The sequence below is a fragment of the Sorex fumeus genome, unplaced genomic scaffold, assembly GCF_029834395.1.
Source record: "Sorex fumeus unplaced genomic scaffold, SorFum_2.1 ptg000006l, whole genome shotgun sequence".
In the NCBI taxonomy this organism is placed as follows: domain Eukaryota; kingdom Metazoa; phylum Chordata; class Mammalia; order Eulipotyphla; family Soricidae; genus Sorex; species Sorex fumeus.
The window spans coordinates 9,483,465-9,508,388 of NW_026606063.1; the positions used below are offsets into that span (position 1 = coordinate 9,483,465).

Here is a 24,924-nt window from a genome sequence, read left to right on the forward strand (position 1 = left end):
TGGCAGGCTGGTCTGGCCCTGGAGGGACGGGATGCCTCTGCAGGTACCCAGGCATTGGCGCTCTCGTTCTCGGTGAGATGCGCTTGCGGATAAGTGTCTGAGCAAGGAAACTGTGTTTCCCCAGAGTCGCAGAGAGCCCCGCGTCCTGCTGGCAACCCTGTGAGCGAGGGCAGGGCCCCTAAATGCCGTGAGTAAGGAGGCTGCCCGAGCACTATTTATAACCTTTCGTTTACTTTCCAGGTTACTGTTTCATGGGTGTTTTCCTCGCTCAGAAAACAGCGTCATGGGAATTCTCAAAAATGCACCCAAAGAGAAATCTGTAGAGACAGAAAGGGGGTCAGTGCTTGCCAGGATGGGAGCGGGAGCGACTCCTTTGTGGGTCACAGTTTCCTTTTGGAGGGAAAAGGAAATACCCTGGAGCAAGAACGTCTGGCCCACCACAGTTAGGTGCTAGATGCCACTCAACTTTTCACTCAAAGATGCCTCATTTTATAGGATTTTTACCTCAATCAAAACACCAGTCACGTAGTAGCACAATCACACTCAATGTGTTGCTGGACAAGGTGTTGCTACCTTCCAGAACAATCCCAGATCAAAGGTCCCACAGCACCTGTGCTTTGCCTTTGGAGAGAGAAATGGAGTCTCCGGGGTCCCGGAAGGTCTGAGACCTCAGAGCATCCCTAGGAATAGTCGGCTGAGCCCGTTTCACCCGAGACACGACCCTGCTGTCTGCTGGGGCTAGCACAGGGCCGGTGAGGATGTTTAGTCTGACTGAGGACTCTCGAGTTCTAGTGCTGGAGCCTACGACAGATTCTGTTTATTTTCTTTTTCTGTCCTTTCAACGAGTGGAACTTTCCAGAGACAGCACAGAATTCACAGGCATGGCGGGGGCCACCCTGCGTTGTGCTCCAGGGACAAGGAAGCTGCCCGGGGCAGTCCCAGGCGTCGGTCCTCCCCACACCGGGCCAGTTGTGCTGAGCAGAGGCTGACCATAAGGCAGGTGGCTGACTTGTCCCAACAGCTCGCGGCTTCTCAGAAACTGTTTTTCTGTTGTGTCGTTGGGGCAGGAACAGACGCTCTGTCAGTTGGGACATGCTAGGGTGTAAGGGCCGCTTCTGGAACAGGGGTGGGGCTGGCAGGGGGGCTTAGTGGCTCTCCTCCCCTCCCTCCTCCTCACCGGGGCCGGAGGCGGGGTGGCCCAGGTCCCACTCTCCATCCACGTTTTAACTTTTTTTTTTTTCTTTTTGGGTCACACCCGGCGATGCACAGGGATTACTCCTGGCTCTGCACTCAGGAGTTACTCCTAGCAGTGCTCAGGGGACTATATGGGATGGTGGGAATTGAACCCGGGTCGGCCACGTGCAAGGCAAACGCCCTACCCGCTGTGCTATCGCTCCAGCCCCTCCATCCACATTTTAAACACAGGAGTCTGAAGGAAAATCACAACCGGGCATTTCAAACCCCACACTGGAACCCAGAGCCCACAGGCTGGACTGTAATCAAGTTGCCCGGGCCAGCCGTGTGCTTTAACTGCTTCTTCGGTTCACTCCGTGTTTTGCCCTCCAGACCTTCTCATCTGCCTTCACAAGCCTGCTCTTGCCCACTGGCCAAGGGGCAACGTAGCGAACATCTTGGAAAAACTCAGTTCCTCGTGATGGTCTCGTGAGCAAAGAAAACCTGGGGACAGCTTTGTGTTCACTTGGGGGAAACCTAGAGCTAGAAAAAGGGGGTGTCTCCAGGCGTCCCTTCCCCAGACATCTTTCCTGGGAGACGACTGAGCCTCGGTGTGCCGAGCTAGTGGGAATTCCTCCAGAGTGAACCACCCACCCCAATCACCCCACTGTCCTGGGCCATGCTAAGCCAGAGCTGCGACCCCCTAGAGTGCCGTCTGAGTTGGGGACCTGTGGAGGTGACCCCTTCGCGTTTTTCTCAAGGAGAGACTGCACAGCTCGGGGTGCTTTCCAGGCATTAGCAGCTGATGCCAGGCCCTGAGTGTGGCTGGCAGTGGTGGTTCTCTAGCTGCCATGTGGGTGAAGAGGTGGAAACTTGGACACGCCAAATCCAGCTGCCAGGGCCGGGGCGGATGGGAAAGGCCGGGAAGGTGCTGAGGGAGGGACAAGTGCAGACACGTGGTCTCAGGCTTCTCTGCAAAGCCTCTGGAAGCTGGGGTGAAGGGGCCAGGCATCCTGCTTCGTGCCTCAGCAACGATGGGGGTCCCCAAGTTGCTTCCGACTTCCCAGCTGCCCACTCAAGACAAATGAGATGCTAGGAAGCCTAGTATCAAGCCCTGATGTGTCCCTCCAATGGGGGAAGTGACTGGTTTCTTTCTCATGCAGAAGGTCTTAGATAAACAGGGAAACTGAGGCTCTGAGAGGATGACTTTCTCCAAGCCTCGACTGCCGATGAATAGTGGGGTGGCAGGCCTAGGATTCAGGGTGCCTCTGACTCAGTCCAGAGCCCTGGAGTCCTCCAGAGAGCGGCCAACACACTTGTCAGAAGATGTGTCATTCAGGGGCTGACTCTCAGCGAGAGGCAGTAACCCTCCACGCAGTAACCAACCGAGGGGAGGTCTGGCCCCCACTTCCCCTGCAAGGAGGGAATGCCGCAGCCTGGATGATCCCCATTTGCTCAGGGTTTGTTTCCTCCAAGAAAAGGAGTCTCGGTGCCTCTACACCTAACACCGTATGTCAATGCAAAAAAAAAAAAAAGTGTTGCTGGAGACATGTGATCAGATCCCATGTGTGTAGTCCCCCGTAGCACACACATTGCTAGGTGAGTGACGGGGCACTCAGCCAATGGTTCTCTGAAGATTCTTGGGTTTCCAGAGTCCACCTGTTCTGACAAACTGACAATCTCCCTTCAGGGCCTGTGCCCTGAACTTGTACGGGCTGCCATTGGTGGCTGAGAAGGGGCCGTGAGAAAACGGGAACAGGCTTGGAGGGAGAAAGGAGAAAGTGGCTGAAAATAGGGAGGCAGAGGCTCTGCATGTCCACATCTCCTCTTCTGCATCCCAGAGAGACCAACGCCCACCAGGTCACAGGAGAGAGGTGAAGAGGAGATGCAATAAAGCAACCAGCAGAGGCTTCCATCTTAATTCATTTTATTCTACAAAATGCTACTCAATCGAAAGTGGAAAAACTAACAAAAAAAAAAACGCAAAAGGAACAAAAAGGTTTAATATGTTCTTTCTTCCATAGCAGCAAGCTTTCCTAACAAACTTTCTTTAGTGCAAATACTGCAGGCTTGTATTACAGTAAAATACAAAACAACAAACACCACCAGAGATGTTTCAGACCAGTTACTCCTCGAGGTTCAGAACTATACAAAGATGCTGGCGCTCTTGGTCCTGGCTAGAGAGAATTACTCCAAAGGGACCGTTTCACCAATACTTTTTTTTTTAAAAAAAACGGGAAAAGGTACTCAGAAAAGGTCATTCAAATCCCCCCTCCCCAGAGCTCTAGAAATCTTGTACAATAAGTTTCCCTCCAGGATCTGAGAGCGACACTATTCCACATCATTTGACGTATCTCAAATACAGATGCACAAGGCTTACGATTTCCCACTCTACCAAAATACTATATACACTTCTCCCACGGCAGAAAAGAAAACACCCCGATACCTACTCTTTATACAAAGGCAAATAATTTCTTCCTCAACATCGAGCAACCACGTAACTAAAATAAATGGAATAAACTTCTCATCATACAAAGAAAATAAGTTTCTGAGAACAGGACAGGATCTGCCCTCGGGTTCTTCTACAATATCGACTGCTGGGTGACCACTGTCCCCAGAGGCACGACAATCCATCGTTTAAAAACAGAACCATTTTATACAGTTTATACAGCACAAGTCACAAATCATTTTAGGAACAAAAAAAAAGCATCATTAGGCTAAATTTAAAAACAAAAAAAAAAGGAAAACAAACAGGAGAGAGAGAGGGAGAGAGAACTGAGTATTTTAATGCTATCTGTTTCTAGTCCGGCTTGGTACAACACAAAGATGTAAACATTGAAAATAAATAATAAAATAAAGGTTGACTGTTGCCTCCCCCTCCCCTTCCCATTTGCCTGTTGAAGTCTGACCCAGTCCCCCCCCCCACACACACAGGCCAGCACTGAATGGTAAAAACCCAGTGGTGGGGTGGGGGGGGAGCCCATAACCCTCGAAGCAGGAGTATATGGCATTAGGAGTGGGGTGTCTGGGTTCCTTGTCTAAAGTTGCAGGAGGACGTGGGCACACCTGGAAAGGTATACGTGTGCACGCGCGCGCACGCACACACCACACCACACACACACGCACACACACACACACACACACGTCAATAAATAGTGAGATGCTGGCTTGTAAGATGAATACCAAGGAGACTCAACAAATAGAAAGTAGCAAGCCCCCTTTACTGAACTTTTAAGAGGCAGTTACACACACCACATATCCTATTGGTCCACAAATTCTAGAAGGACTCGGGAGACCCCCTCCAACCATCTGCGGAATGCGAGGGGGTAGAGGGGAAAGAACTTTAGAACTGGGGGGCGACTTATCGGAGGGGAATGGTCTTTGAGGACAAACCTCCGACTAAAGGCAATCTTGCTTCGGGAAGACCCCAGTAGAAGACCCCTGGGGTGGGTGCTTAACCGCTGAGGAGCCTTTGGAGGGGATCCCTGCATGCCTTAGTCTCATCCTCGAGTGTATACAGAGAAGCACTGAGTCCTGGGGGGATGGGCAGGGACCACACCTGCAGGGGAGTGGGGAGACTGAAGCAGGATTTCTTAGGAGAAAGCAAGGCCCATGGTGGAGACGGCTGAACCCACCCTTCGCCCTAGAGCCCCGGGAGGCCAGCACGACAGCGTCCCCCGAAGTCTCAGCCCAGGGCCAGCCACCACAGCCACTGAGGGCTCCTGGCTTTGCACTGTGCGACCGGTCACCTTTGCAGGATGTCAGCACAGGCTTTTCTTTCTGAACCCCCCCACCCCCAGGGTTCTCGGCTTAGTGTTGGCTCAGGCGAGTTCTGCCTCCTGCCATCGGGGTCCTTTCCTGGGTCGGCAGCTCGCCTGCTACCCCCCAGCCAGGAAGAGGTCAGCTCTGAGCTCCAGGGGGCGATTCCCTGCACCTCCCACCAGCCCTGCAGGGAGCCCAGGGCAGGGCACCTCCTCCCCGAAACACATCCCTGCAGCCGAGCCCTCAGCTGGAGCATGGACATGCATCAGCCCTGGAGTAAGACGGTGTGCAGGGAGCTGGAAGAACCCACCAGAAGAAAGTACCTTGGGTGCCAACAGTCCTCCTCCCCAGATGGCCTCTGCCTGTGGGGTAAGGGGACAGGGAGCCAGCCACACGACATCTTAGAGCAAAGGTAGAACCTCTGAATGGAAAAATGCAGCTCAAAAGTCTGGGAGACCCCAAAGTCCTGGGGGCCTGTGTCCTCTGGGAGTCCCAAAGCCATCCCCGCTTGAGAGCAGATGTCTCAGGAATGTCAGGTTGGCCCCAAGTCACTGGCAGTGACCTGGCTGGGGGTTAGTGCTGTGCAAAGCGGCGGGGAGAGGGGTGCTTTGTGAAGAACCACCCCAAAACTCTCTAGATAAGTCTCCCCCCTGGCTGCCTTTACACAAAGCGCTCTCAGGTGGCCGACAGCTTGGCACGATGGCACCTCCAGAGCAGGGCACAGCTCAGCCGGCTTCACCCGCCTTCTGCTACTCCCCACGGCTTCTGTCTTCAGGATTAATCTGACACCTGATGGTCCCACAGTCTAAGGAGTGTCTGATCCCACCAGCACCTCTGGGAGACCAGGAGGCATCAGAGCCAAGGAATGGAGCTTTAAGCATTTTCAGACAAAAGTCGGGTTTCCTTCCCAGGTGGCCAATCCTTCCCCCTCCCTTCCGGGGATGCCCCGTCTCATCCTCTGGGTGCTAAGCTGAAGGGACATTGAATAAGAAGCAGCATGGGAGGTCTTAGGCGGCACGGGGCACGAAGGAACAGGAAAGCAAAGAGCTCAACTCTGAAGCTTAAGTTAGATGGGAGGTTGGGTTCACGGGGAGGTGGGGAAGGGTGGGCGTCTCCGGAGTGGGGAATTAAGGAAGAGCAGGGGGAGAGAAAGGCGGGACAAGGACCCCCTTCCCCAACCCTCAACCAGCCGAGAGAGGCCGCAGCTTCCCTCAGAGGGAAGAACTCATCTTCCCAGGGGCGGAACCGAAGCCTGGAGCAAGAAGAGACCCAAGGCCCCTTGGGTCCCCGACGGCTGGGCCCGAGGGTGGGCCAGGGGCAGGACTGGCAAAGCTCTGGATTCATCAGGAGGGTGAGTCCCCTCGGTGGCTTCCAGCCCTGCCTCCCTCCCTTCCTCCATCCTCAGCTCAGGCTCCTGGGTGGCTTGGGGAGGGTCCAGGCCAAGCTCATTAAACCTCCGTGGGTGGGAGCGCCAGGGAGGAGGGAGAGGGCGGGGCCGCGGCCCTGGGCTGCAGGGGAGGGTCCGGGCAGGCTGGCGAGCGGTAATTACAGGAGGCGAGGCCTGCCCAAGACACCGGGCGAGGGGAAGCTGGCGAGGGCACCGGGAGGCCTGGTTGGCACTATTCCTGGCCTGGTAATTAGGCACTTGGCAAACCCGACCTGTGCCCTCCCTGTCGCCCTCACACCCTGGTCCTCCAGCCAAGATGCTGTGCCTTGATGGGGGCTGCTCTGGGCCTCACCACGGGGGTCTGGAGATGGGGCGGGGGCCTGGAGAGTGTCCGGGGGCGGGAAGGTCCTCTATTGCACATGGACTGTCCTCTCTGGACAAGTCAGCCCCAGCAGAAACGTCCCCTGCTTCCTCATCTCCAGACACAAAGCGCTTGGGATGTTCACACCGAAACCCCCCTCCCCCATGAAATGTCATGGCAAACTGGATAAAAACCCAAAGAAGTGAAAGCTGACCCTGGGTGGGCGAGGGGGTGGAGGGAGGGGGCCACTGAGGGGGAGAGGCGTGACCAAGGCACTGAGCATGCGTGGCAGGGCGGGGCGGGGCAGGGTACCTCCAGCATCACCCAGGGACAGCGATGGGTCCACCCCGCCCAGGCCCGGCAGAGGCCAGAGGGAGGCCCGAGTCCACCACACCCAGTTCTCCGAGGCTTTTCAAGAAACAGGATTTGCTCTGCAGGATGAAGGGGCAGGGGTGAGGGGTTGGGGTGGGGGTGGGGGGGAGATCTTCCGAGTCCCCCGGTACTACCCCCCCCAACTCACTCCTCACGGCCACGTCCCACCTGGTCTCCCCCCAGCAGGGAGCTCTCTGCCAGGGTCCCCCTCGTGCCGGGTCCCGGGGCGGTGGGCGCGGGGCCCCGGGGTGGGGGGGCCGTTACAGAGCCAGCAGGGTGGGCGAGTTCAAGGAGTCCGAGGACTGGTCCCCACTGCTACTGCTCCTGCGGTGGGCCTTGGAGCACGACTCGGAGGGCGACGCCGGGGACTCCTGCTCCAGGACGCTGGGGTAGGTGAAGACGAGGTTCGAGGTGCCCGGGGTGATGGCCGGCGTGGAGGTGACCACGATGGGGGTGTGCAGAGGCTCCTCCCCGTAGAAGCCCCCCGCGATGCTGATGGGCTTGATGACAGAGCGTTGGGCCTTGTCCAGCCCGGCGGCGGCAGAGGACGAGGGGCTGTCCTCCTCCAGGGGCTCCTGCTTGACCACCACGGAGCCTGCGCCCACGCCCGCGGCGCGCAGGGGCTGCAGCCCGGGGGCCGGCGGCGAGCGGCGCTCCTCGGGGCTGATCTTACACACGGGCCCGTGCGCCACCAGCATGAACTCCAGCTTCTCCTTCTCCTTCTGCAGCTCGGCGATCTCCTTCTGCAGGCCCGACTTCTCCTCCTCCAGCTCCTCTGTCTCCTGCAGGGGCCCAAAGAGACGTCCGTAAGGGACAGGGGAACGCCTGCCCCACGCCCCCAGAGAGCAAGAGCAGCTCAGCCCCACACCTGGCCACAGACCCTAAGGCTCTGAGTCACCTGGAGCACAAAGATCCTTCAAGTCCCCAGAGGCCGGATGGAGAAGGGGGAGTCGGCTCAGAGAAGAGGGGGGATAACCAGGGGACAGGACTCAAGGGGCTGAAGTCCACGCTGTGGGCATGGGAGCAGGGACCCTGAGCACTAAGCTGGGAGTCACCCGTGAGCACTGGACCAGGAGTAACTCCCAAGCACCAGCAGTTGTAGACGCTAAATTCCCCCAGAGATTAATAATAATAATAATAATAATAATAAAAACATGCCAACCCTCGCTGCCAAGACTTCGCCTCCGAGACTGCGTGAGCACTTCATAGGCTGGAGCTCACGTTTAATCGAATGGTTTTGGGGAAACAGGTCGTACCATGAAACGAACCCATTGTGCAGATAAGGGAACTGAGAGGTTTAGCAGTTTTCCCTAAGTCCCAGAGGCCGCAGGAAGGGCAGCCCAGAGGGAGCTGACTCCAGAGTCCAAATGCTGTCCCGCTGCCAGGATGGATCACCTGGGACTCGGCCGGGTGAGTCATGGGGAAGGAGGAAGGACTGAAGCCATCCTGTGTTCCTTCTCAAGCCCAGCCCCGCCAGCTGTGTAGGCATGAAGTCTACACTGCCTGGCTCTATGGAGTTCTGGCTGCAGACGGAAGCTTGGGGCGGGCGCTGGCACGAAACTGCCCTCCATCCAGGTCGGATCACTTCAGCACCGCTTCCGTTTTGGTTTCAGAGGCCGGGGAGGGCCTGTCACATGGCTCTGGGCTTCCCAGAGGAAGGGAAACAGGCAGCCCGGGGGACGCGAGGTGGACAGGGTCATCCAGCCAGTGCCTGGGCTCCCCCCCCCCCCCCCGCCCCGCTCTTCTACAAAGCCACAGAAGGGAGGAACGGAAGAGGAGTGAGTAGGAGGTGAAAAGGTGTGTGTCACGGCCTCCCCTACCCCACTCTTCCCCCTAACCCACATTCCCGTTCGGGAGCCCCCTGGACACGGGCCCGAACCTCAGCGGGCAGACTATAGACGATTCCGAACTGAACAAGAAGTTTCCATCTGTCTCAGTGAACGTCACGAGCTTAAAGAGGTTTCCTGTGGAGGATGTGGCTGGTCGGGGGAGGGAGGGAGGGAGGGGGCAGGAGACTTCTGGGGGAGGAAGGGGGCGGAGGAGGGCGGGAGCCAGAGGCGGAGCTCCCCTGAGGCTGATGCTAAGGAACCCGGCTTCTTGCGAGGCTGGCAGGAAGCTGGCGCTCCGGGGGGATGTGCTGACCGCACAGGACCCAGTGCCCCGGGCCCCAGAGAAAGTCCTGCTCACCGTCCTGTCCCTGGCCCTTCCAGGAGGCACTACTACAAGCATCACAGAACTCACGAAGCTCCCGTTCAATACCCGGAGCCAGCGTTCCCAGTGGGGGGACCCAGGGCAGCTGGAGCAGGTGGACAGTAACTGGAGGGTTGATAAAGGGCTGGGCAGGGCATGGGAGCTGGTGCCCTCCAAAGTCCCTGGCTGGGCACGGCTGGGGCCACCGTCATCTTCCCCCACAACCGTGGCCACCTCCACACCTGGCCAGCCTCCAGCCTGCGAGTTAGTGCTGACTTCGGGCCCCCGCTGCAGGGCAGATGGCCCTCCCATAGGGCCAGGCTCTGGAGGAGGGAGGTACGTGATGTTCGTCAGGTCAAGCTTTGGGGAGGGAAGGGCATGGGGCCCCAGGTGCAGGCAATTAGGCAGCATGGGGGAGTGACTCACTAGGGCAGAGTGAGGGCCCAAAGCCACAACTTGGGGCTTCCAGAGGAGGAACCCGCCCGCCCGCAGAGGATGTGAGAAAACCCCGAGAGAGTACTCACTGGCCCTGGCACCTCGGCCTTTCTCTGCCAGCACTCGGGGGACACAAGACAACCCCCCCCACACACACACACGCACACGCGCGCGCGCACACACACTTCCCTGGAGAAAGCAAGGAGCAGAAGAAACGGCATCATTCCCTGCCTCCGCCCATCTCAATCCCTAAACTGAGCAAGACCCTCGGCTGGAGTTGACGAGAAGGGAAGCAGGCCTGGGAGGGGCAGGTCAGGGCCTGCTCTGGGTCCTGGCGCCCAGTGAGAGCCCCGAGCTGCCCTCTCTGCGCCCAGGCCGGAGTCATGTGGCACTTCCTCAGTCACGTGCGCAGAGCAGGGCAGGGCTGTCCCCACTGATGCGATCTCAGGCCACTCGTGGGCAAGCAAGCAGCGGGCTGGGAGAGCCAGGCCCCCTGCCCCAACCCCAGCACTGGCCCTGCTCCCGTCCCAGCCCCCACCGCGCCAAGCGAGCGAGCTCCTTACAGCCTGCAGTTTCTCCGTCAGCTCTCGGCGGCGGTTCCGACACTTGGCAGCGGCCAACTTGTTCCTCTCCCTCCGGATTCGACGTTTCTCCTCCTCCTCGGGAGACAGCTAGTGGCCAAGGGCAAAGACAGGATTAGGCTGGGGTAAACGGCTACCACCAGGGTCTGGGGTAGGGGGGTTCGGGTTATTCCCGCCTCTGCAGCAGGATGAGAGGCCCCGCTGGGACAGGAAGCTCTGGGGAACCCAGCAAGGGAGGGTTCAGAGGCCGCCTGTGGCCCCACTGCTGTTGGCCCTCCGGGGCTCGGGGCTTTAGGGGCCGTGGACGGGGATGTCAGAGGTCTGGAGGGGGATCGCGGCAGGTGTGAGGTGATAGCATCGGCCCTCCTAGCCTGACTCAGTGCCAAGGCCAGGGATCAGGAGCTGGGCTGCTCCCCACGGGCAGGTGGCGGGGGGAAGGGGGGGTCCCCTCAGACCAGCCTGGTCTGGCCCCACCCACATAAGCAGCTTCTCCCAGACCCCAGCTAATTACTCCTCCCCAGCACCATGGCTCAAGCCTCATTATCCCCATTTGGTTAAACGGCGGGGCCCGGGGTAAGAGGCCGCCGGGGAATGTTCTGTGGCCAAGGAAGGACTGACAACACCAGGCTACTCCCCGTGTCCTCAGCCCGCGCCGGGGGAGGGCGGGCAGCGGCCCCCTTGGTCAGCGGGGAGGACGGATGCCCAGCTGAGCGCTCGGCTGAAGAGATGGCAAGAGGAACCCTCAGACCACCACATCCGTCAATTGCGTAAACACGCACTGGGGGTGGTGTGCCGGACCCCACTTCCCAGGAGTCCCGGGCAAGGCACAGAGCCCCTCATGGAGTGGCCTCCACCCAGTCCCCGGCAATGCCAGGGAACGAGGACGTGGCTCCCTGGAGCCGGGCTCTGTATGGGCATGGCCCGAGCCACTCAGTTCCCAGGCAGTGGCAGCAGGAGCAGAGCCCTAGAAGATTCCAGGGGGAGTCAGACCACCATCCTGGGTCCCCCCAGGGCGCTGCCCTCCCATCCATGGGACCCACCACCTGGGGGAGGTCCTCGCCCCAGGGCTGTGCCCAGGGCCCAGCTCTGCGGCAGAAGCCAGGCAGAGGGCCAGAGAAGACACCCCCAGGCCTGCCCACCCTGGGGCGACCCTAGTCCCGAGGCCACGGCACTGGGTCCCCTCTGCAGACGTGGCCCCTGGCAGGGGAGCACAGATGTGCTTTTTTCTCCACTCCCAGGGCCTCCTGCCGCCGCATGCTGGCGGCCCAAAGGGAAAGCTGGCAGGCCGGACGCCCCCTCCCAGGGCTTTGGGCAGACCCCCATACCCCAGCTCGGCCATGCCACATTCCCTGCTCTCCTCCACTGCCCGGGCCACCCGCAGTCAAGAAACGGGAGACCCGGAGACCAGGCGCCCGGCACCCGGGCAGCTGAGGTCAGGGAACCGCTTGGCCCCGGTCCTGAATGCTTGCGGCTCCTGAACCTGTTTCAACCTGAGCCCACCAGTCTGCGGGCGAGGCCACGGGGCTGCTCCCGGCGCCCAGCAGGGCCCACGTCCGCCTCTCCTCCCCCTGCACTGTCGCTGGCCAATGCCGCGCCCCTGAGCTGGCCTAGAGGTCCCCTCCCCAGCTACCACGGTCTACCACAACTGGTGGGAACCAGGGGCACAGGAAGTGCTTGGGGCGGTGGCACCCACGGGGTCACAGCCTGCGTCTGTCAGGGGCACCAGGAACCCAGCACCAGCCATACACACCCCGGGTCACCCCCACCCCCTTAGACACTGTTCCCCAGGGGCACCTCAGGGCAAGCTCTAGAAGGAGGCACGGGGTGCCGAGGCCCGTTTGCGGGAGGAGGCGCCAGAAAAAAGTCTAGAAAATGGGAAAGGCACCGTCCTGGGAGGCTCGTGCCAGGCTTCCTCCCGCGGTGGGGGGACGGTCCCAGCGCCTCTCTGACGTGGGTAAGAGGCCACTGGCTCGCTCCTTCCCTTTCACAAAGGAAGGAAATTCTCCAGACAGAACATCGAGGGCGCGCCTCCGTGGTGCAGTGGGAAAACCAGGGGCTGAAGGTCGAGAGAGCTGAAACCCAGCCCAGCCCTGCTGCCAGCTCCCCGTGAGAGCCGGAAAGGGCCCTTCTCCCTGCCGGGACTCAGTTTCTCCTGTTCAGAAAAGCTCCTCCTTGCTGCCGGCTCCTGGACGCCATCTGAGGTCCCCCGGGAAAGAGCAAGCCGTGGCCCTCATTTGTCTTGGTGACCGGCCTGGTCCCAGGGACCGATTAAGGGACATCCAGTGCACTGCTGGCAACTAAGCGTCACCGCCTGGGCTCTGCAGGGCAACAGGCTTGAGAAGGACAGCAGGTCAGGGGGGCTGCCTCGCACACCCCCGGGTTCGATCCCTGGCACCATCAGGAATGATCCAGGAGGAAGCCCCGAGCACTGGCAGGTGCGGCCCCGAAACCAAAACAAAACTAAAGGGACATTGGGCTAAGCAAGGACTGGGAGCAGGGACAGCGGCGTCGGTCACGCAGCGTCCCCTGCCACCGTGCGCTTACAGGCCCAGCTCACTGCCCCTGGAGGCCACTCCCCAGGGAGCAGCAACCCCACCATCAAGAGCAGTCCATGAACAGTCAGCTCTGCCCATCTACCAGACACTGTGTCTGGGACATCCTGGCCCTGGACCGGTGCCCCAGGGCCGCGGTGGGCAGAGCTTGGCCTGGGCAGAAGTTCTAGGGCAGAGAGTTCTCAGGACTAACATTCCACTGGAGCAAAGGGATCCCAGGGCTCAAGGAAATCTTTTCCGGGGGGTTAGAGGGTGGGGTGTGAGGGTAGCAGAGAACCAGGAATCAGGGAAACCGAGCTCAGTTCTGTGGGGGCCCAGGGGGGTGCCTGGCAGGGGTGTCTGGGCCACCCTTAAAGGAGCCACAAAGGGGGTGGGGGGTATGGGTGAGGAGAGGTTCAATCCCTTTTTTTCTCGAATAATGCCCGGCTGTGGTTCCTCTTTACTGGAGCCGCAGGGCTCTGGGGGACACTCCCCCCCACCCAACCATGGGTACAGATGCCAGGGGCGTGGCCCCAACTGGAGAGGGCCCACCTCCTCCAGGGCTCCCCTGATCTGAGTCCTGACACTGCTTCCTCTCTGGGCAGATGCCGATGACCCCAGGGCCAGCATCACGGAACTTCTGGAAGGTACATTCCTAGTCTCGTCAGAGGCCCAGGAATGGGGGCTGGCGGGGAGGGGTGAGGGGTGCACCAGGGAGGAAGGAGGGGACCAGAGAAGAGACAGCACCAGCTGAGAAGGTGACCCTCTAGGCCTCTGGTGTCTCCTCTGCACCAGTTAGGAGCTGACCTCGGAAAGCCCCCAGTTTGGACTTCTGTCCCCCTGCCCAGTATCAGAGAAAAATAAGCTGTGGGGGGAGGGGGAGCCAACCCCCTGCCACTAGCTGGTGCTTCCACACCTGGTCTCGGGTGCCCTTAACCCCACTCGGACTTAGAGTTGCAAAGGAACAGAGGCAGATGCCGGAGGTGGGCCTGCCCCGCGGCAGGTCCCCGGCTCTCCCTTCTCTTCAGGACTCCTAGATCACTCTTTGGGGCCCCAAATGTCACCCAGGCGTCCCCCCGTCGGCTGGCCCGGGCTGTACCTGCTCGTCTCTCCGCCTGCGGCCCACGGTGGTACCAATGGTCTTGATCACGCCGGGTCTCGGGAGGGCCATGTGCCCGGGGACGGAGGCCAGGCCCGGCAGGGGGCTATACGGGTGCGAGCGGGGGTACGGGTTGGACATGGAGGTGATCACCGTGGGCTGCACCATCCACTGGAGGTCCTGGCTCGTCGTGATGGCGTTGATGGTGGGGATGAAAGCGCTGCCCGAGCCAGGCATATCTACCCGGAATTTCTGGAAGGAACAGACAGGGAGACGATTGAGCTCGCAGAACATCCCCGGCGGGAGAGAACGCAGAGCCGAGAGGCAGAGCCCAGCAGAAGGCAGGACCAGGCTTGGCGGGACTGGGTTGGGACAGCCGGGGTGTCCTCTGTCCATGGCCTGTACCCCCAAGAGGCAGGGGCACTGCACGCCTCTTGGGGGTTCCTGGAACATGTGCTAGACACCGCGTGGTACAGGAGATCACAGTTTCCAGAGCAGGTGATGCTCCGCGACTCACACTCAAGAGGCCTTTTGGGGGCCTCTGAGGGCTCTGACCACGTGGGCAGGAGGGCAGGACGCTCGCCGGGGAGGGCAGGGACAGTTGGAGGTTTGCACACTGACATGTGTTCCCCACTAGCCTTCAGAGGGCGCAGGGCCACCCCTCAGGTCCCTAAAAGGAGGCCCTCCACCCTCAGGCTGGAAAGGAGTGGCATTTGTCGTCAGACTGTCTCTGGCCGTCCTTGTCACCTCCCCCACACCCCTTGCCCTTCCACCCTTTGGGGCAGACAGAGTCTTCCTCCACGCACCTGCTCTCTGCGCGTTCAGGTGTCTCAGAGACGCGCAGGGGTTGCTAACTCCTAGTTTTCTCTCCCTGCCTCTGAACTGCGCCCTGACCACGTTGCCACCTTGCCAAGTTCTCTGGAATATTCCATTCAAAATATAGGATGAGGCCAGAACACAAAAGCTCGAGGGCCAAGTGCCTCAGCCTTGGAGTCGACCTTCTTTCCGAGAAGCTTCTAGGAAGTGGAGAAGGGGTCCCCAGCCCCTCCCCCACTTCCAGCTTTTCAAGGGAAATTTACCAGGTGAACCCTCCTCTCAGAGGATGCCTGTTTAAAAAATAATAATAATAATAATAAAAATCCGCAAACGCTTTCTTCCCTGGGCTGCTGTGGAAATGACGACGCCCGACCAGCTACCACTTAGGGAATCATGAACTGGCACCCCGGGGTGTGGCCTCAGCCAGGCTGTGGATCTTCTTGCACGGCCCTGGGGCAGAGACAGCCCATCACCTCCATTTGGGAGGCAGAAATTCAGACTCAGCGATTAAGGCCACACTGCTAATAAGCAACAGGGTCAGGACGCCAACCGGCCCGGCCCGCCAGAGGCTGCCGCTGCCAGGCACGGCTCTGAGCAAGCGTCCCCAGCCAGCCTCCCGTGCTCCAACCCACCCTCTCTGCCGTAGGTGTCAGGGCCACCCTGCAAAGGTCCCTGCGGGCGTTGTGTTTCTTTGTGGAAGCCCCGCATTTGGCCCCAAGAGTGACCCTGCTGTCATTAACCTGGATCCTCTAGCGTCCCCTTAATAAGACCGACTGAGATTCAGAGAACTCTCAGCAGTGGCAGCTGGTGACAGCATGTAGATTCCTGCGGTGCTAAGCCAGGGAAGTGGAGGACACTCACTTCAGCCTCCCCCCGCACCCCTGCCAGCTGCCAGACCCCCATCCTGGGTGGTGGGAAGTGGGCCCTCAGAAAATCCTGGGTTCCCCAGACCAAATGCACGCAGCGATGAGAGGCGCCCGATGCCATGATTCCCGGGCTCCCACAAGGAGCAGTGCCCAATGCAAAGGACTCTGGGGACTCCATGGAGAGCTGCTCGGTGGGAAGGATTCCAAGCTGCACCTCTGCAGGCAAAAAGAACTGGCTTCTTACCACAGCTCACGGGCAGGTGTGCCTGGCTGTGTAAAGAAGGGAAGGGTGCGGGAATGGGAAGGACTCAGTGGAAATGAACAACCCAGAGTGGCTATGAGGAAGTGGACAAGACTCAGGTAACCGAGGGCACACACACAGGCACCAGAGCCCAGGCAATACCCCTCCTCTAGTCCTGCTGAGTTGGGGGTGGAGGGATCGAAAGGAAAGAAGGTGACCCGGAGAGACGCACTGAACTCAGCCACTGAGTGCTCAGGCCTTGAGAAACGAGGACTCTGTTTCCCTGTCTGTTAAGAGGAAATCCTACACCAAACTCACAGCACTGATATGAGGATTAAATAAGTAGCTGCTTATAATCATAGGCTATAAAAGCAAGCCAGTAGTTCTCCACCCTGGCCACACATTAGACTATTCTGAGGAGCTTTTTTAAAACCATGAAGAGCCAGTCCCACCCTGAGAGGAGATTTGAAATAATGGGTTTGGAGAGAGATTTCATTAAAAAAAAAAAAAAGAACAACCAACTCTGAGGAGATTCTAAGATGCAGCCAAGAAGGAAAAACACTGTCCAAACAAATGGAAAGTAGTGTCATCATCTCATCACTATCATCACCATCATGGCCACCATCCCCACTACTATGACTGCCAGTATCACTACCATGGCCACCATCTCCACCACTGCCACCATCATGGCCGCTATCCCTACCATCATGGCCATTTGACCACCATCATCATGGCCACCATCCCCACCATGGCCACCACCATGGCCACCATTGCCACCATCATGGCTGACATCCCCACCATCATGGCCACCATCTCCACCATTGCCATCATCATGGCCAACATGCCCACCATCATCATGGCCGCCATCACCACCACCACCACTACCACCATCACATCACTACCATCGCCACCATCAAGACCACCATCACAGTCATCACCACCATCACTGGTATCACCACCATCATCACCATCAAGCCGCCATCACCATCCTGGCCCACCATCACTATTGCACACCACGGTCATATCTATGACCATATCTCTCCATATGGGATGGCTCTGGAAAGAACTGCCAACTTCCCACTCGTGGGAAGCACCCAACTCTTTTTTCTTTTTTAATCTCATTTATCTCCCCAAGACAGGTTTTGAGTTTGAAGGGGCCCTACATCTCTGAGAGGAACTGTCAACTTTTAGGAAAGCACCCAAGAAATTCATTTCTCACTCTAACAAACAAAACAAAAGAGTTTCAGGCTGAGGAAGCAAGCAGACCCCGGGAGGCAGCACTTGGAGATTAAGCTCTTGGGAAAATCAGTGGCTGACACGCAGACCCTCACCGCAGACCCTCACTGGGCCTTCCAAGCCACTCTGCTCTGGGATGGCGGGTCTAGAGAATGTGCTCCCGGCCATCAGCCAGATTCCTGGCAGCTAAGGCTTGGTCTAGACAAAACAAGACAGCAATAAAAACAAGGCAGCAGGTAATGACTGTCTCTAAGGGCACGTACAAGTTGTTTGAGAGGGAGGTAAAGCCATCTGGATAACACACTGGCCCTAAACTGTAAGAAAAACAATGTCCCAGCCCCAGAGGGGACTGGGGCCTTGATAAAGAAGGCTTTTGTCTCTGAGAGAACACACATATCAGCAAATGAGGGCTAGCTCATGTCAACTCAAAGGTATTGAGAAGTGAGTGACAATGGAGTTAGACAAGAGATGAGGTGCCACTTCTGGGGCCCCGGGAGTGAGCCTGGAATTCCTCTTTGCCAACAGACCCCAGAGTCATGTGTCTCTGGGTTTCAAGCTGGTTCTCTGGCTTAACATGGAATAGAAACAGGCCTGCCCAGCTATGGCATTGGGGCAGGGCAGGGGGGACAGAGGAGGTCACCCAGAATCTCACTAGACCCCCGCTGGGGCTCCCCCGGTCCCCACGGATGCTCGCCCTCCGGGGCCTTTCTGCCTCAGAAACCCTCCAAGTACCCCTGGGCTCCTGAATGGGCAAGAATATACGAAGAGGACAAACTCACCCCGGAGGTCTGCCCAGCAAAGTTTGGCAAGCCTTTGCCGTGAAACACCAGGGATGCACAGCTTAGGTTTGGGGGCTGCTGTCTCGGCACTCACTGGCGTGAAAGCGGAGAGAAGCTAGGCAAACAGGCGTGTGCGATCCACCGGAATTCTACTACAAAAATGCAGGACTCGCGAGGGAGCATGGCACCCCAGGTCCCGACCAGAAGGGAGGGTTTCCTCTAATCCCAGAGTCGGGGGGCGGGGGGCTGGGTTCTCACAACCGCGGGGCTCTGGCCTCAGGATCCCCGCTCTGTGTAGCATCTGAGTTTGATCCCTGGCACTGCATGCGGTTCCCCAGACACACCGGAGTGATCCCTGAGCACAGAGACAGGAGTGAGCCCTGGGCACAGTCCTTCCCCCTCACGCCCCCACCCAAAGAAGAAGGTTGCCAGGAACCCAAGGCCTGAGCCCCCCAGCATCCTCAGCAGGAGAAGTGCCTCCAGTGCAGCAGCTTCTGATTTGAAAGTTTTCCATTTTCCTGCAAACCGAAAGGTGGACAGGCTCATTCCACAGAATCCTGAGCTGAGCAGAAACGGCACTTGAGACCAAGGCCAGGAGAATCCTCGGCCGAAACCCTTTCTCAACATGACTCTATCAGCCTGACACCCACAGGAGGCAGGGAGTGTGTGTGCGTGTGTCCGTGCGTGTGTGTGTGTGTGTGTGTTAGGGAGAGGGGCCTAAAGATCTCCATCCAGGAAGCCCAGGAATATAGGAATACCTGGAAGCTGCCTGGGACCAGACTGGGATTTTTCTCTCCCATCCCACCCCCTGCCTTTTGTTTGTTTTTCTAAGAGTCCAAACATGGAAAAAGGAAAATTCCAAGATCTCAGGAGACGGACAGAGAGGAGAGGAGAGGTGAGGGCAAGTGCAGCCGGGAGCTTCCCAGGAAGTCCCCAAACACCCTTGCTGAGGCCCCATCTGGTTCAAAGTCTCAACATTGACCCTACACTTGGGAGCCGCTCCCAAACTTCTCTCTGGATTGCAGGAACTCTCTACTTTGGACATCACTCCTAGCTTTGTTCTATCACATTCCACCATTTCCAACTCAGGAATTACACACACACACACACACACACACACACACACACACACACACACACACCAAAGAGACAGTATACCAGAACCATTGCGGATGAGCGGTCCTCCTCCTCATTTCTCCTCAATTCACCTGGAAAATTCACGCTCTCTTCCTTTCCCTTGGCTTCTCGGGTGAAGAAAGGCAAGGAAGAAAAGAAGGGCCGGTAGGGGGTATCTCCCCAGGTCCCTTCGCATCAGGACACCCCACCCCAAAGCACTGGGACTGACCCCACTCTGCTGGAACCCCGTGGCCGCCTCACCGATACGTGGCAGCTCAGCACTGAGAGAAGAGCCTGTCACCTACCCCACAGCCACAGTGTGGCCAGAGAAGTGTGGCCAAGAGGGGCAGGAGGGACAGAGCCAGCCAGAGAACTCCTACTGGGAACAGACATGGTTGCCTAACTCGGGGCTGCTGTTCTGAAATGCGTGGCCACCAAAAGCTACCATGGGTGACGACATGGATGACACACAGCCCAAAGTCATGACGCTATAATTTTTGCTGTCAACAAACAGACCAGAAAGTTGTGGTGGTGGTAGTTTTTGTTTTGTTGCTTTTGTTTTTAAGGGGTGGAGGGTGGAGGGTGCTGGGCCACACTGGGTTATGCTGAGAGTTTTTACCACTGTCTCTGTGCTGAGGAATCACTCCCGGCTATACTCAAGGAACCACAGGCAATGCCCGAGTTCAAACCTGGTTGTTTGCGTGCAAGGCAAACGCCTTAACCCTGTCCTATCTCTCCCGCCCGAGCCCGGAAAGTTAAGCTTCCTGACCACTGAGAGTCGGTATCTTCAGATCTATTTAAGCAGAGTGGGGGGAAATAAAAGGTACAGATGGCAAAAAGAGGCTGCTTTGGTGACAGGCTCTTAAGCCTGAACCCACCCCAGCATCCTGGTGATACCAGTATGGACCCTGGTGAAGGTCCAGGCCACAGACATCAGCTTCTTACATGACCTTAGATTAGACTGATACCCAAATGTCCAATCTACCCTCTGAGGAAGCAGGGCTGTTAGCAGGGAGGATTTTCAAAAGAAGTTGCTGAAACCACAGCACCCAAAAGGAGAGAGAGAACAAAAGGGAGTGCTCTGCCACAGAGGCAGGGTGAGATGGGGGGATGGGAGGTGGGAGAGATACTGACATTAGTGGTGGTGGAGAATGGGCACCGGTGGAGGGATGGGTACTCGATCACTGTACAACTGAAACCCAAGCACGAAAATCTGTAAGTCTACAACTGTACCTCATGGTGTTTCACTAATAAAAATTTTTAAAAAAAGAAGTTGCTGAATATAAGTCTGTAAGTGCTAGAAAACCTTGCCCAGGCCCGCATTCAAATTGGTAGTGACCCATCCCTTTGAGGGATCAATCAGGAAAAACACAATAATGATTTGGAGGCTCTGGGGAGTGTCTGTGTTAAGATAGAAGAGGAAAAAAACTTGCACCTGAGCTGAACAAGCCCTTTACGTAAGGCAGGCAGAAGGAACAACACAGAAACACACCGAGCTTGAGAGAGAAAAATTCAGTTGCCAGGCGGACAATACATGATTACTGCTTCACCCCTGCACTTTGAAGAAAAAGTCCCGCTGACTTCCACCCCCAAGAATCAGCGGAACAGACACATCCTGGGATAACATCTGGCTTGATCCTAATCTACATCTGTAAGTTCAAGGCAAGGAAGGTCTTTTTTTGATAAAGCACCAGGAAGGTCTTTTTTTGATAAAGCACCAGGCTCTTTTTTGACACTCTTTCCATCTTCCCATCAATCCTGAAGAACCACCGTCCCTGTGTTCTAATACAAGCACCTCAACAAAGTCAAACACCTTAGGTATTGGAATCCACTGTGTGGATGGCTTAACGAACACAGACACTTTGGGGCAGGGAAAGGAAAAAATAAATAAAAACCCTCCTTTTCAACCAGGTTTTATTTAAAACAAAATTTTTAAAAAGAAACTGCATTTCAGAGTCAAGAAGTTCCTGATTAACCATGGCTAGGTATATTGGGCTTTTTTTGTTTTGTTTTGGTTTGTTTTTGCCCTAAATCAGGCAGAAAATCTGTAAAGAATTTTGACAACTAACCAAGCAATTAATTCTGGGGCTGGAAAAATACATTTCCAAAAAGAGTTCTAAGAGCGTCAGCAGGGGGAGCCAGAGAGGCACGATTGGGGCTGGCTTGGGAATCACAGTCATTTCTGGTAAAAGTTCTTTGATGTGAGGAATGTCCCAGCCTGGTACAGTTGGCAAAAGTTCACTCTGGGGAATTTTGTGTGTCTGGGTGTGTGCGTGTGTGTGTGTGTGTGTGTGTGTGTGAGTTTGCATGTTCGCATGTGTATGCACGTGTGTGTGTGTGTGTGTGTGTGTGTGTGTGTGTCGGGAAAGGGGGCTTGGTATCTGAAAAGACACTCTCATGACATGCCTTGATTCTGAAAAGAAACTGTCCTCTTTGATTTCCCAGTTATCTGGCAAATAGCTGAACGGCAGCCCTGGAAAAGTTTTGGGTCTTGCTTTTGTTTTGTTGTGTTGCTTTTTTTTTTTTTCTTCACGAAAAGGGGGCCCAGCTGATGAAAACAAGTTATGAAATGACCTATGTTTGTGTAACTGGCTGGATTGCGTAACGCCCAGGCTCTGAAACCGTAAGAGTCAAATAGCCAGGCCGGGCACGTATCTGGGAGGTGTTTTCCTAGGAAAGCCAGGAGAGAGAAAACAACAATAACAACAGAAAGAAAAGGCCAGACTGGGGGGAGGCCTGTGCAACGATCACTGACAAAACAAAATCACCAGTGGCCAACCTTGGAGATTAAAATGAACTGGAACAGGAAATAGTTTTCATGCTTCAAGTTCCTGCCATGTACAAGAACAGACGTTTTAACAAAGAGTTATCTTCCCCCCCCCCCACCCCAAGTGACCAACCATGTGTTGTGGTCAAGCTCTGGAAAGCCAGAGAGAAGAGAAAAAGTCCTCAGTTAAGTAAATAGCCGTGGGGGGGAGGCCCAATCAGGAATATTAGACCCCAGAAGCAAAAGAGTCGAAGAAAAAATAATATTCACTTGCCTAAGAGAAAAACCAGAGAACTCACCCCCCCACCCCTCAACCCCAGACAAAGACAGGTTGACTGAGATGCCCCAAGGGGAAGGGGGGAGGCCCATGGCTAACTGCTAAAGGAGGGTGTGAGAAATAAAGTGATTACAGGTTTGATCTGGTATGCAATAAAGTTACCCTGAGCCTGGGATGGGGTGGTGCCCTAGCACAGACTTGTGAAGTAACAAAAGCCTCAGAAGTTAGCCCTCTGCACCACCGTCTAGCCTGGCTCCCGAGTTGGAGAGAGGGTGGGAAAAATCACTCCTCCCACCCCCACCCCCATCCCGGGACCTGGGGAGACTTGTGCAGAGCGGGCAGACCGTGCCCGCCGGTGGCAGCGCCTCTGCGGCTGGGCCGAATGGGCAGGCGCCTTTCAGAACCCTGCGCGCTGGTGATTGCTAATTGCAAAACCCTCATGTGTTACAGCATGCTAGGAATTAGCCAACAGCTGCTTTTTCTTCGGTAATGAGGCCCCATTACACCCTGCTGGACTGAGTCCTCTTCCTTCTTCCTCACCCTGGCTTCCTGTCTGATTTTCTTCCAAAACAGGGAATTGCCTCCGCTCACATCCTGGGCTCCAAAGCCCTAGTGACACAGATTATTCAGTCGGGTCCTGATGTCCGTCCGGTCTGACTTCTCAGGCAGGCCCCAGGGTCTGAGCGAAGCCAGGAGGTGAGGCTGTGGTATTTCCAGGAGGATGGCCTCCGAGCAGTCAAACTTCCCTCTCTGCTCTGCCCTGGGTGCAGGAGGCAGGGGACATGTAGGCGCTGGAGAGCGCGGGAACGGGTATCCCACCCACGACCGAGTGATGTTCTGACCCAAACGCACCACCAAGGAGGCTGGGAAGCACTTTTGGGTAAAATGAGGGTGTGTTGGGGGGGGGTGGAGGGGGAACACCCATCCCCATGGAGCTCAATGCTAAAGGTGCTGTTACTGTATCTCATGCAATAGCTTATGGGGATACCAGAGCAAAGACACAGAAAAGCTCTTTGGGACGCTCCCTGGCGGATAGGGAGTCACCGTGGAATACTGGATTCCCTCCTCAGGTCCCAAAAGAGTCTCGTCTCCTATTTACTGTCTGGTCTGTATGCCACCCCCACCGCCTGACTCCCCACGGGCCACCCCCACGCCCCCCGGGTCTGGCTGCAGGAGGCCAAGGCCTCCCCAGAGGAGAGAGAGAGCCCCAGCCGCCTAGGCTAGAGGCTCCCCGAGGTCTCACCTGAGCTGGGGATGGGGGTGGGGCCGAGAGCAAGCACCCCACCATCAGCACCAGCCCGGCAGTGCCTTTCTGGTATTTATAGACACACGCATCGCACGCACTAACCCTCCCGTGCAAACCAGTCCGGCTGCTTTAGAAACAAGTTGTTTTTCTACTTTCAGACCCACCCAAGGAGCCTAAGCAAGTTCTCGCCGCCGCCGCCGCCGCGCCCCCGCCCCTTCCCCACTTCTCCCCGCAGTGACCCCCAGACCCTCAAAACAGCCCCTGCTGGAGTCTCCTGCAAGGGACTCACACAGGCGCGAGGCACCAGAGCCGTCCCGGGCCTTTGCCGGCCCCGCGCTCCTTCTTCTCTGTGACTGACCTTCGCACCTGATTCCCACCCACCCGCCTTCACTCCCACGACCTGTAGGCGCTCCGTATCCCCCTCTCCCACCCGTGTTCCCGAGTCCCCCCGGAGCTCTTTCAGATCTTAATAGGGCAAGGGCGGGGGGGGGGGGGGGGCGGGGAGGGAGACGGAGAGGGGGGCTTTGGCGCACGAACAGGATCCCCGGCACTAGCCAAAAAAAAAAAACAAAACCCGGGGTTGCAAAGATGTTCTCGTCCGCCGGGAGAGCGCGGGGAGGGGAGCACTTCTTGCAAGGAGGTAACAGGTTGGCGGGGAGCAAAGGAAGAAGGCGAGGGGCGCACATCCACGGATCCGGGTTAGAAGCAAAAGGGGTTGGCTTCCACCCTTCAAGCCCACTCCCCGCGCAGGCTTAAAGTAAAAAGTGGGGGCGGGGAAGTGGCGAGTGGGGACGCGGCAGGACGAGATGAAAACCTTAACTTTGAGCGACGGGAGGAGTGGGGGGTGGGTGGGGGGGGCGGCTGATGGGAATCTTCTCGCGCCCGGACCAGACAAGGAAAAGCTAAACCAGAGAAAGAAGGCAGTGGCGGGGTGCAAGGCGGGCGCCAGGTGCACCCCGGGCCCCCCACCCAACACACACACACACGCACACGCACACGCGCGCGCGCGCCCCCCCGGCACCTACCTGCTGGCCGCCGCCGCTGGAGTAGGACTCGGCGTGCGCAGGAGAGCCGCTGCTGCCCCGGGACGAGGTGTCAAAGTTCCCGGGATAATCCTGGTACATGATCCGCGGTGGGGGCCCGAGAGGAAACAGGGTGTCTTCCTTCCCCCGCCCTCGCCGCCGCACTCCGGCTGCTGCGCGCTCGCCCCCCGGCTCGCCCGGCTCTGCGCTCCCGGGGGCTTCTCCCCGCGGGCGGCGGCGGTCCGACCCCTGGGAACTGTGGCCCCCGAGCGCCGCGCGCCGCACTCCTCTCTGGCCGTCCGAGCGCCGCGGGCACCGTGGTCCACCCAGTCCCTCCCTCTAAAAAAGTCGGCGCGTCCCTGGGTCCCTCCCCTGCGCGCGCCCTCCCGCCCCCGCGCGCAGCCCGAGCCGCCGCCGCCGCTGCCGCCGACGCCGACGCCGCAGCCGGGACCGCCGGGGCCCAGGCCAAAGGGGGGCAACGGAGAAGGGGGGCAAAAGAAAAAGAAAGAAAAAAACAGCCGGCAGCCTGGCAGCCCCCCGAGGGCACGCCGGGCGCACGGGGGCCCCGGCAGGAAGGCTGCCCGCGCGGGGAGCAACTTCTATTTCCTCCTTCGAGAGAGGGAGCCGAGAATAAACTTCCTGTGGCCGCGCGTCCGGCCGAGTCGCG

The 24,924-nt window shown here is 57.7% G+C and overlaps 1 protein-coding gene across 1 annotated transcript; it reads right to left on the bottom strand.

The window, feature by feature from the left end:
• Nucleotides 1-3,904: 3,904 nt before the first annotated feature.
• On the bottom strand, nucleotides 3,905-24,614 carry LOC130032799 (fos-related antigen 2). Its single transcript, XM_056124395.1, has 4 exons — nucleotides 24,261-24,614; nucleotides 13,892-14,143; nucleotides 10,244-10,351; nucleotides 3,905-7,837 (listed from the first exon to the last, which is right to left on the bottom strand). Exons 1-4 carry the CDS (start codon nucleotides 24,357-24,359, stop codon nucleotides 7,316-7,318), a joined length of 981 nt encoding a protein of 326 aa, XP_055980370.1. The 5' UTR covers nucleotides 24,360-24,614; the 3' UTR covers nucleotides 3,905-7,315.
• Between the last annotated feature and the right edge of the window lie 310 nt (nucleotides 24,615-24,924).

What these genes read in the sequence shown, in the direction of transcription:
- LOC130032799 (XM_056124395.1), bottom strand. Translation starts at nt 24,359, where the DNA reads ATGTACCAGGATTATCCCGGGAACTTTGACACCTCGTCCCGGGGCAGC. An exon ending in CCAGCGGCGGCGGCCAGCAG is followed by an intron (nt 14,144 to 24,260) that starts GTAGGTGCCGGG and finishes TGTTCCTTCCAG; the next exon opens with AAATTCCGGGTAGATATGCC. An exon ending in TGACGGAGAAACTGCAGGCT is followed by an intron (nt 7,838 to 10,243) that starts GTAAGGAGCTCG and finishes GGGCCCCTGCAG; the next exon opens with GAGACAGAGGAGCTGGAGGA.